Raw genomic sequence first — 12,152 nt, forward strand, 5'->3', positions numbered from 1 at the left:
TATCCAGGGAGGGGCAAATGAAGGCTCATGGTGACAGGATCCCAGACCTGGCAGTACAAAGGAGGAGGAGGAGGAAACTGCTGGGCCCAACACACTGTAATGCGATGGTTGCTCTTCATAAGTGCGGGGATGTGATCCAAGAAACTGGTTTAATGCACAATTTCACCGCTATCAGACTACCAAAAACACATAACTGAGATCTTACCTTATTTTTCAGGTCGGCCCGAGATCCTCCAAGCAACAGGAGCCGGGTACTCTGGGAGTGTCCATTCTGGCTAGCCAGGTGAAGAGGTGTGTTACCTGCCTTATGGATGATAGGAGGACACAGCACAATCATCTTTAGAAGAGATCCAGACTGGAAAACGTTACCCATCTAGTGGAGGACTTTAAACTACCTCTTGGAAGCAGACTAAGTGAACTCATAACAATGGGAAAGGCCAAAATTTTACCCCAAACCCATTTCACAGCGAGCCACTATGTGCCAGACATGTCCTGGTAGTGTAAGCTTTGCCGTTTCAGGCATTGAGGCTCAGGCACGCGCAGGGCTGTGCTACTGCAACCTCCAACAAGCCAATTCGGTCACTGCCAATGATGCTACGAATGTGCGCATCTGTAATAGAAGCTGTCCATGATTTTAACAGGATTTAGCTGCACCCTGAAATAGCACACCCTCCAAAACAACCTTGGACTTCCTGCTGGTGATCATCCTATACACCACTCCTGTGAGACCTGAGGTAAATATTCCCCTACACAAATCTGTGCAACGTAACAAATGTATCGCACATATTTCATGCGTGTTGCATGTATGCTGTACATATGAACCTTTGCCAGGGCCGGGGCCTGTCACGTCACCTCAGATCTCCCAAGTCACGGGCAATAAAGCCTGGCGCCCCTTTCCAGAACTGGGGAGATTATCTGGCTCAGCACTGATGGGCCCTGGCATTTATGGATGAGAAGATCAAAATTCCAGTCCAAGGAGGGCAGCAGAAGTTCAAAAAAGCTATTGGCTCACTTTGACTATCCAGTAAACATTACTGAGGCTTGCAGGTGGTTGGGATGGCGACCCAGCTTGCTGCTGCAGGACTCTCCACCTGGCTAAATCTGCTGCTCCACTGCCGCCCACTGGCTCCAGTGGACTGTACGGCACTCAGGAACGTACCCGGCAGAAGCAAAGCCCCCTTAAAAAGGGAGTAAACCTTTTATCCGGCGCCGCTAATCACGACAGCACGCAGATGTTTTACACCATACTTAGGAGTAAACTGCTCGCATTTTTTGGAGCGGCAGGGGCTGCGCCCTGGATGGGCTGGAAGGTTAAGCCTCACTGCCAAAGCCCTTCTCTAAAGAGTAAACAACTTCTCCTCGGGACTGAAAGTCATTGTACGCCCGGCTCACCTTGTTCTTGGCAAGAACGCTGGCTCCGGCTCTGACCAGCAGTTTGACAGAGTGGCTGAATCCGTGCCAGGCAGCTTCATGAAGAGCGGTGTTACCATCCTGGGGGGAAAGACAAACCATAGCGGCAGTGTTTGCGAGCAAAATAGAAGCTTAATATTTTCAGCGTTTTTGTTCCCTTAAATGTCTACTCATAAACGCAGAGGGTAGGTTTAAGTTACTGCTGCTACTATTCATAGCTTCTGAAGTGCTAGGAGACACAGTCCCTGCTCCGTGGAGCTCACGGTCTAGTCACGGCACGACACGTAAGAGTCCACGGGAAGTAGTATTTACGGCAGAGAAGTTCTTAAGTTAAAAGGCTTGGTTTATGCTTTTTCTGATTCTGATCTGGTGCTGCTCTTTGTGAGCGATAAATCTAAAGCGATAAAAGATCGACAGAGCCCACAGAATAACAAGTACCCCTTAGTAATTTTAGTATTCTGGATTAAACAATGTACAGTCTTGGACTGCCCTTAATGACATACCCTTAGGCTCAATGGGTTACCCTGACCTAGTGATTCTATTTTTTTTATTTTTTGATCTCATAGTGAGGAAATTTAAGACCCATTAATGTTGTTCCATCAGTTTAGTTTGTGAAAGATGTAATGTGAATAATCTGAAGTGGGTTATTAATGACCTCCTGTGCCTCCCTTTTATTGGACCTAGATTAGAGCAAGACAATATCTTTCTGTACAGTCTGGCTGTACATTAATTTGGTACGATTATCTGGACATTAATGGAGAGGGTGTTTGCCGAGCTCAGAAACAATCTGAATCCACTACTATACAATTAATAAAAAAGAAAGCAATCAATAAAAAAGTCTGCATTTCATTTCTGTTTTACAGCAGCTTCTTTGTAGTTTGCACGATGAAGGGAAGTCTTAGCTCCTGAAAGCTAGACAAGAAATATATTAAGTAAGTCCAACAAAAAAGGTACCGCCGCCTACTTAAAAAAAAAAAAAAAAAATTATTGACTTTTATTTCCATGCATTCAAATGAACAAGGAAACCACATCAGCGAATCCTCACCAGAAATCTGTCCTGCCCTGCTGTTTCTGTGCTTGTTCAATGTGGCAATCGACGTCTTTTACTGACGGACATCTTACTGCGCAGCACGTGCAAAAAGTGACGGGAATTCTGTCTGCAATCTGATTGGCTAATCGGGAGTATTTTACTGTACTAGAATGAAGTTCTAGCCCTGCAGAAAACTAACAGTAATGGTAAAACCAGACTCTCTGCAGGTTGTATGCATTCCTCTCTCTGCCCAATTAACAGGTTATCTGGAGGTGATGGTGTAGATGAGCTTTTGAGGCAATGGACTGAAAAAAAGGTTCATTCTGTCCATCTTGCAGCAGCATCTGAAGGGAACTTTCATGAAGGGCTGAAACCTGGGACGGCGAGGCAGAACAACTGTGCCTGCAAAATTCTCTCTTCCAAAGGGGAAAAGGGGGTCTTCCAATGGGGTTCAGATGAATAACTTGCATATTAAAAAAAATGCAGTTTGTTTTAAATAACCCTTATTTTTGGTTCCCAGTCGCAGCCAGTTATTCTTTCCAGCAACCAGCAGGGAAGAGTTTATTTTTATGTTTTATGTATGTAACTGATTTATATTCCACTTTTTCAGGATCTCTAAGTGGAGGTTATAATATAATATAACAATCTTTAAGAGCTTTCAGGACCACAGACAAACACCCTTAATTAGTTATCTATGAAGAGCAATACACCCGCCTGAACAAGAGGGTCTCTGGCTGCTCTGCTCCTAAAAGTGTTTTACAGAGGCTTACAATGATTCTTTTCCATTGAAACCTTTTTTATTTTTTTCATTAAAAAAGATACATTAGCAATTGCTAAAGACAAAACAGTACTAAAACCCAGCACGCTGTCCACATGAAATCTGTAATTTCAATTCAGAATATATTAGAATAAGAAGCCTTTTGCGGAGTACGATTTTTGTCTGCCTCCTGTGAAAGATAAAAGTGTGTTTAGTGATCAGTTCCAGCAGATATATATATATACATACATCACACACCCACACACAAATCACAGTTCCACAGGGGCACTCAGAATGATACATTTAGCATGGGCACATCAATGAATCATAGGAGACTGCTGAACAGACAGTATTCATGTTGCCTTAATGGAAGGTGTCGTAAACCTCCATGGGATTTAGCTTTCTCCCAGGGTAAAAAAATGGTTGTTTCAATCTGAATAGCCTTTAATTGCATCTGTGATTCTTTATTAGCATCAAAGAAATGGATCTGTGATTCTTTATTAGCATCAAAGAAATGGATTGAAGAACGAGACTTTCGTCTCGTTCTTCAATCCATTATTTTTTCGAAACTTGACTACTGCAACTCAATCTTACTGGGCCTTCCCGCCATCAGCATCAAACCCCTACAGATAGTACAAAATGCCGCAGCCAGAATCCTAACTAACTCTAATAAAAGAGACCATATTACCCCTATCTTGAGCAACCTCCACTGGCTACCCATCAAACAGAGAATCCTATATAAAACATTAACCATCATTCATAAAGCAATTCATAACGACACACCTATATCTCTACAAACCCAACTTCGTCCACACTCATCTGCCAGACCCATCAGAAGCGCCTACAAAGGCACATTAGTCGCAGCTCTGGCCAAATCAACACTAAGAAAAAGAGCACTCTCCACTGCGGGACCACACCAATGGAATGCGCTCCCACCAGACCTTCGACTTGAACCCAATCTACTAGAGTTTAAAAAAAGGTTAAAAACCTGGCTTTTCAGGCAAGCGTTCCAATTCCCAGAGTGTAACTAGGCACCTCCTCCTGACTCTCAAATCCTGACTCTTAACTAGGCACCTCCTCCTGACTCTCAAATCCAACCATTGCAGGGTGTCCCTAACACATTGACACTTAATTTCATACCCGCACTTACTTATTCTCATGTCTATTTAACAGTCGTTATTCACCTTTATATAGCCGCTTTTTGCAGACCATATTCGTTACTAAAATTCCTTGTAAAAAGATGAACTCACACATACTATTCATTACACGGTTAAGGTTTTGTTAATTGTTAAATTTGTTAAATATAATTATTATTACTTTCAATGTTCATTGTAATAAGGTTAAATAGTTGTAATAAGGTTCAATGGCTGATTGTTATTGTTCAATGTTCCATGTAAAAAAAAACCCTGGTCTAACCTCCCAGACCAGGGCAACCTTTTCGTTACTTGTAAACCGGATTGATTTGTATTGTATACAGGAATTCTGGTATATAAAAATTAAAAATAAATAAATAAATCAATATTATTAAAAGCAGCTACTTGAGCATGACCAATAAGCGTGATTTGTAAAGGGGAATGCTTTGGAGTTCTTGGCACATGGTGAAGATAATTTCGGTCAGTCGGATCGCAGTTACTGGAAGTAAATCCCAATTTTTATCTCACCACGGCCATAATACACAAAGAGGACATGATGTGAAATACAAATATACCCTAGCCAGACAAGATCTAAACGCCAGACGTTCACTAAAGCATGAAGAGAGGGGGGACACAGTGCTTATAAAGTGGGCCACTGGCCGCCCCCTCCCACCTAGCTGGCGAGGGTCTACATTTTGCCAATTTACCTTGTCTTGTCGGTCCACAGCACAGCCCTCGTGAATGAGTGCCGCCAGGACCTCAGTGTTCCCCACGACAGCAGCTCGATGCAACGCCGTCTGGTCACCCTGCAAGACGGAGCAGAAAAGCGAGCGGCGTTAGCAGCGGCTGCGCCTACGGTCGGACATCAGAGAGTGACTGGCATGGCAGGCAACATGGGAATTTCAAAATCATATCAGAAAGAAAAAAAAAAAATTACATCTTAGTTCTTCCAGAGTTGGTCGAGGCCACCGCCCTAGTTATATGCTTTTACAAATCTCAACCTTGGATTTCAAAGTTGAAACATTTCAGGGCCCCAACGCAATGTTTGTTCAGAACCTCAGTCCAGTGGCAATTTTAAGGAAAAGAGATTCAGCAGCTCCACAGGAGCTGGCTTAGCAGGCTGGGCCAATCCTGGTGGCTCCAGTTTGCGCATACTCGCTGCCGAACCACAGCAAAATTTCTCAAGGTTCCATTTTACCAACACTGCCAGTGCTCCTCTAACTGGAGGCTGACGGGACCTACCTATACAGTGTACAGTGAAACCCACCCAGAACTTCACCTTTTCAGCCCTTGGACTAATTTGAATACTCAAATTACAGGAGGGATATGAGTTCTGCCATTAAACTGGAGTTGCACCAATGTGCCACTGCCTAGTGCATTACTGACAATGCAGGAATTTATGTTCCCCCGGCAGACAGCTCATGTCCATACCAGAACTGGTTACTTGCTGTATACTTCTAGCACCTGACTCTACAGAGATCATGTTTTCATGGGGTGATGGCAATCTTCTTCTGCAGGCTTCACTATACATGATGTAGATACAGTCACGCGCAAATATTACATGAACATACACTGATACAATCACATCAAAATAGGGCCAGAAAAGATCTCAAGAGGTTGTCTAGTCCAGCCCTGGCCTTCAAACTGGATTTACTCTACCTATATCATCCCAGATAGGGTTTATTTTGTCTTAAAAACCTCCAATTGCCACCTCCTAGCTACCTTGCTCCAGGGCTCGACTACCCTTACAGATATAAGATTCCTCCTACGGTTTACCCTTAATCAGCACATTATTTCTTGTCTTCTCCTCAAAAGAGATGGTTAACAGTGAATCCCAGTCCTCATTTTAACTCCTCCCATCTCAGCCCCCCTGCCCCTCTCCCCCTCAGTCTTCTCATCTACACATACAAAACACAGTACCTAGGATGCAGTTTAACAACAATAAGCCAAGGGACCGCATCTGGGCTGTAAAGAGACCATCGAGATGATCAATGTCGCCAGAACACACCACTGAGGCTTTTTGTCGATTTAATGACAACAGGGAAATAGTTTATTACTGCATTTTCAGCCTGATTCAATGCAACAAGCCTGCGTCCATCACTGTCACCTTCTCAGCAGCTAACTTGCTAATGCTTAACAGCGGAGCATAAAGAACCGAAACCCAAGGAGATGACTCTGGACTCTGTCCAGGAGTCTTTGTGAAATACATTAGGATTTACTGATGCGGAGACTTCATGGCAGCTGCAAAAATTATATATATATATCTGACTTCCAACTTGAAACTTCCTCAAAAAGCTGTAACAGCAGTTATATATATATATATACTGTATATATATATACAATTAACAGCAGTTAGTTTTATATACACACACACACATATATATATATAATATACACACACGTGTATGTATATACATATGTACAAAAAAACTAACTGCTTTTACAGCTTCTTGAGGAAGTTTCAAGGTGGCAGTTTCCTCCAGGCCAAATGAGACAAGGGCTGGGATCTGGCACCATCGGCCTTCATTTGCAGCTGCTTGGGGATTTTTTCCCCTAATTATACCCCCCTTCCAGCAGACTTTAGTCCAGCCATTGCTGGCCGGAGTTGGCCACCCCCTGGGCTGGGATGGCCCAGGGAGTGGCCTCCTCTTCAGCAGCCAGTGAAGCAACACACTTTGGGAGTCACACACACACACACACACACACACACGGCGTGAATGCCAAAAAATCGCTCCCGGGCTGCCAACTGTATAGTCTAGCGCTACAGAAGCATATATCAATAAAATAATCAATGGAAAAACTGGCTGAAAAAGAGAGGGTAAAAAACAGACTTAAAGAAAAGTTTCAGAATAAAATTGTAACAATGATATTAAAATCTAACAAAGAAAGGAAAAAAATCCAGAAACAGCTGAGATGTAAAAAAAAAGCGACTGCCACTACAGCAAACGACATGAGGAAATGAGAAAAGCTTTGCACAAACGCGGCAGAAACTTAAAAAAAAAAAAAAAGAGAAGTTCTTTACAAACCACATTGCCTTTAATTACAGTCAAAGAAGAAGAAATCAGAAAGACATATCACATCCAAAAATCTAGGGAAAACTGTACAGAGTCAGTAAGGTGGACTGGTTTCTGAGCGACAAAGCTATTTTAAAATATTTTTTTAATAGGGATACCGTACCATGTGCAAGCATCCATTCCACACAATAGAAATAGATCTTAAGACAGCAAATTAACCGTACGGGTAACTATGTGATGTGCGATGTATTTTTTAAATTGCTATTATAAATACCCATCAATAATAATAATGTACTAAAGGCTATGTAGGCCGAAAAATAAGGTAATTAAAATGAGAATTAAAAAAAAAAAAAAAAGACTACACAAGCACAGCACCCAACAAAATGAAATGCAAAGTAATATTTGGTATCAGGACATTCTAGTGGACATGAATGGGAGGAGGCAGGGAAGTCAGCTAATTTCAAGTTTTATTGGTTAAGGAAACCATTTAGATACCAAATTAGAGGAGGATACAGGACACCCCTGCAGGAAGACCAACAGCAGTACGCCAGCTTGTAACTCTCGCAGCCACAGGGCTGAGCACGGACATCGATTTTAACCCAAAACCACAAAAATAAACCTCCCAGCCCTCTATATTGCCCCGTCCCTCTCTACCTCCCAGTCCTCTATATTGCTCTGTCCCTCCCTACCTCCCAGTCCTCTATATTGCCCTGTCCCTCTCTACCTCCCAGTCCTCTATATTGCTCTGTCCCTCTCTACCTCCCAGTCCTCTATATTGCCCTGTCCCTCTCTACCTCCCCGTCCTTTACATTGCTCTGTCCCTCTCTACCTCCCAGTCCTCTATATTGCCCCGTCCCTCTCTACCTCCCAGCCCTCTATATTGCCCCCGTCCCTCTCTACCTCCCAGTCCTCTATATTGCCCTGTCCCTCTCTACCTCCCAGTCCTCTATATTGCCCCGTCCCTCTCTACCTCCCAGCCCTCTATATTGCTCTGTCCCTCTCTTACCTCCCAGCCCTCTATATTGCCCCGTCCCTCTCTACCTCCCAGTCCTCTATATTGCCCCGTCCCTCTCTACCTCCCAGTCCTCTATATTGCCCCGTCCCTCTCTACCCTCCCAGTCCTCTATATTGCTCTGTCCCTCTCTACCTCCCAGTCCTCTATATTGCCCCGTCCCTCTCTACCTCCCAGTCCTCTATATTGCCCCGTCCCTCTCTACCTCCCAGTCCTCTATATTGCCCTGTCCCTCTCTTACCTCCCAGTCCTCTACATTGGCCCGTCCCTCTCTACCTCCCAGTCCTCTATATTGCTCTGTCCCTCTCTTACCTCCCAGCCCTCTATATTGCCCTGTCCCTCTCTACCTCCCAGTCCTCTACATTGCCCCGTCCCTCTCTACCTCCCAGCCCTCTATATTGCCCTGTCCCTCTCTACCTCCCAGTCCTCTATATTGCTCTGTCCCTCTCTACCTCCCAGTCCTCTATATTGCCCCGTCCCTCTCTACCTCCCAGTCCTCTATATTGCTCTGTCCCTCTCTACCTCCCAGTCCTCTATATTGCCCTGTCCCTCTCTTCCCTCCCAGTCCTCTATATTGCTCTGTCCCTCTCTACCTCCCAGTCCTCTATATTGCTCTGTCCCTCTCTACCTCCCAGTCCTCTATATTGCCCCGTCCCTCTCTACCTCCCAGTCCTCTATATTGCTCTGTCCCTCTCTACCTCCCAGTCCTCTATATTGCCCTGTCCCTCTCTACCTCCCCGTCCTTTACATTGCTCTGTCCCTCTCTACCTCCCAGTCCTCTATATTGCCCCGTCCCTCTCTACCTCCCAGCCCTCTATATTGCCCCGTCCCTCTCTACCTCCCAGTCCTCTATATTGCCCTGTCCCTCTCTACCTCCCAGTCCTCTATATTGCCCCGTCCCTCTCTACCTCCCAGCCCTCTATATTGCTCTGTCCCTCTCTTACCTCCCAGCCCTCTATATTGCCCCGTCCCTCTCTACCTCCCAGTCCTCTATATTGCCCCGTCCCTCTCTACCTCCCAGTCCTGTATATTGCCCCGTCCCTCTCTACCTCCCAGTCCTCTATATTGCTCTGTCCCTCTCTACCTCCCAGTCCTCTATATTGCCCCGTCCCTCTCTACCTCCCAGTCCTCTATATTGCCCCGTCCCTCTCTACCTCCCAGTCCTCTATATTGCCCTGTCCCTCTCTTACCTCCCAGTCCTCTACATTGCCCCGTCCCTCTCTACCTCCCAGTCCTCTATATTGCTCTGTCCCTCTCTTACCTCCCCAGCCCTCTATATTGCCCTGTCCCTCTCTACCTCCCAGTCCTCTACATTGCCCCGTCCCTCTCTACCTCCCAGCCCTCTATATTGCCCTGTCCCTCTCTACCTCCCAGTCCTCTATATTGCCCTGTCCCTCTCTACCTCCCAGTCCTCTATATTGCCCCGTCCCTCTCTACCTCCCAGTCCTCTATATTGCTCTGTCCCTCTCTACCTCCCAGTCCTCTATATTGCCCTGTCCCTCTCTACCTCCCAGTCCTCTATATTGCTCTGTCCCTCTCTACCTCCCAGTCCTCTATATTGCTCTGTCCCTCTCTACCTCCCAGTCCTCTATATTGCCCCGTCCCTCTCTACCTCCCAGTCCTCTATATTGCTCTGTCCCTCTCTTACCTCCCAGCCCTCTATATTGCCCTGTCCCTCTCTTACCTCCCAGCCCTTTATATTGCCCCGTCCCTCTCTTACCTCCCAGCCCTCTACATTGCCCTGTCCCTCTCTACCTCCCAGTCCTCTATATTGCTCTGTCCCTCTCTACCTCCCAGTCCTCTATATTGCTCTGTCCCTCTCTTACCTCCCAGCCCTCTATATTGCCCCGTCCCTCTCTACCTCCCAGTCCTCTATATTGCCCCGTCCCTCTCTTACCTCCCAGTCCTCTATATTGCCCCGTCCCTCTCTTACCTCCCAGCCCTCTATATTGCCCCGTCCCTCTCTTACCTCCCAGTCCTCTATATTGCCCCGTCCCTCTCTTACCTCCCAGCCCTCTATATTGCCCCGTCCCTCTCTTACCTCCCAGCCCTCTACATTGCCCCGTCCCTCTCTTACCTCCCAGCCCTCTACATTGCCCCGTCCCTCTCTTACCTCCCAGCCCTCTACATTGCCCCGTCCCTCTCTTACCTCCCAGCCCTCTACATTGCCCCGTCCCTCTCTTACCTCCCAGTCCTCTATATTGCCCTGTCCCTCTCTACCTCCCAGTCCTCTATATTGCTCTGTCCCTCTCTACCTCCCAGTCCTCTATATTGCCCCATCCCTCTCTTACCTCCCAGTCCTCTATATTGCCCCGTCCCTCTCTACCTCCCAGCCCGCTATATTGCCCCGTCCCTCTCTTACCTCCCAGTCCTCTATATTGCCCTGTCCCTCTCTACCTCCCAGTCCTCTATATTGCTCTGTCCCTCTCTACCTCCCAGTCCTCTATATTGCCCCGTCCCTCTCTTACCTCCCAGTCCTCTATATTGCCCCGTCCCTCTCTACCTCCCAGTCCTTTATATTGCCCCGTCCCTCTCTTACCTCCCAGTCCTCTATATTGCTCTGTCCCTCTCTTACCTCCCAGCCCTCTATATTGCCCCGTCCCTCTCTTACCTCCCAGTCCTCTATATTGCCCCGTCCCTCTCTTACCTCCCAGCCCTCTATATTGCCCCGTCCCTCTCTACCTCCCAGTCCTCTATATTGCCCTGTCCCTCTCTTACCTCCCAGCCCTCTATATTGCCCCGTCCCTCTCTTACCTCCCAGCCCTTTATATTGCCCCGTCCCTCTCTTACCTCCCAGCCCTCTATATTGCCCTGTCCCTCTCTTACCTCCCAGCCCTTTATATTGCCCTGTCCCTCTCTTACCTCCCAGCCCTCTATATTGCCCTGTCCCTCTCTTACCTCCCAGCCCTCTATATTGCCCCGTCCCTCTCTTACCTCCCAGCCCTTTATATTGCCCCGTCCCTCTCTTACCTCCCAGCCCTCTACATTGCCCCGTCCCTCTCTACCTCCCAGCCCTCTATATTGCTCTGTCCCTCTCTTCCTCCCAGCCCTCTATATTGCCCCGTCCCTCTCTTACCTCCCAGTCCTCTATATTGCCCCGTCCCTCTCTTACCTCCCAGCCCTTTATATTGCCCCGTCCCTCTCTACCTCCCAGCCCTCTATATTGCTCTGTCCCTCTCTACCTCCCAGCCCTCTATATTGCCCCGTCCCTCTCTACCTCCCAGTCCTCTATATTGCCCCGTCCCTCTCTACCTCCCAGTCCTCTATATTGCCCTGTCCCTCTCTACCTCCCCGTCCTTTACATTGCCCTGTCCCTCTCTACCTCCCAGTCCTCTATATTGCCCTGTCCCTCTCTACCTCCCAGTCCTCTATATTGCCCTGTCCCTCTCAACCTCCCAGCCCTCTATATTGCCCTGTCCCTCTCTACCTCCCAGTCCTCTATATTGCCCCGTCCCTCTCTTACCTCCCAGTCCTCTATATTGCCCTGTCCCTCTCTACCTCCCAGTCCTCTATATTGCCCCGTCCCTCTCTTACCTCCCAGTCCTCTATATTGCCCCGTCCCTCTCTACCTCCCCGTCCTTTACATTGCCCCGTCCCTCTCTACCTCCCAGTCCTCTATATTGCCCTGTCCCTCTCTACCTCCCAGTCCTTTACATTGCTCTGTCCCTCTCTACCTCCCAGTCCTCTATATTGCCCTGTCCCTCTCTACCTCCCAGTCCTCTATATTGCCCTGTCCCTCTCTACCTCCCCGTCCTTTACATTGCTCTGTCCCTCTCTTACCTCCCAGTCCTCTACA

At 47.1% G+C, this 12,152-nt stretch overlaps 1 protein-coding gene across 1 annotated transcript in view; it reads right to left on the reverse strand.

Annotated features, from left to right (window-relative positions):
- Positions 1-12,152, reverse strand: part of ANKRD6 (ankyrin repeat domain 6) — a 249,225-nt gene that overhangs the window by 97,448 nt on the left and 139,625 nt on the right. The window contains exons 4-6 of the mRNA XM_029595416.1: positions 5,038-5,136; positions 1,393-1,491; positions 206-304 (exon numbers count right to left, since the gene is read on the reverse strand). Coding sequence (XP_029451276.1) covers positions 206-304; positions 1,393-1,491; positions 5,038-5,136 — 297 coding nt within the window. The remainder of the gene's footprint in view (positions 1-205; positions 305-1,392; positions 1,492-5,037; positions 5,137-12,152) is intronic.

This window comes from Rhinatrema bivittatum, chromosome 3, assembly GCF_901001135.1.
Source record: "Rhinatrema bivittatum chromosome 3, aRhiBiv1.1, whole genome shotgun sequence".
In the NCBI taxonomy this organism is placed as follows: Eukaryota; Metazoa; Chordata; class Amphibia; order Gymnophiona; family Rhinatrematidae; genus Rhinatrema; species Rhinatrema bivittatum.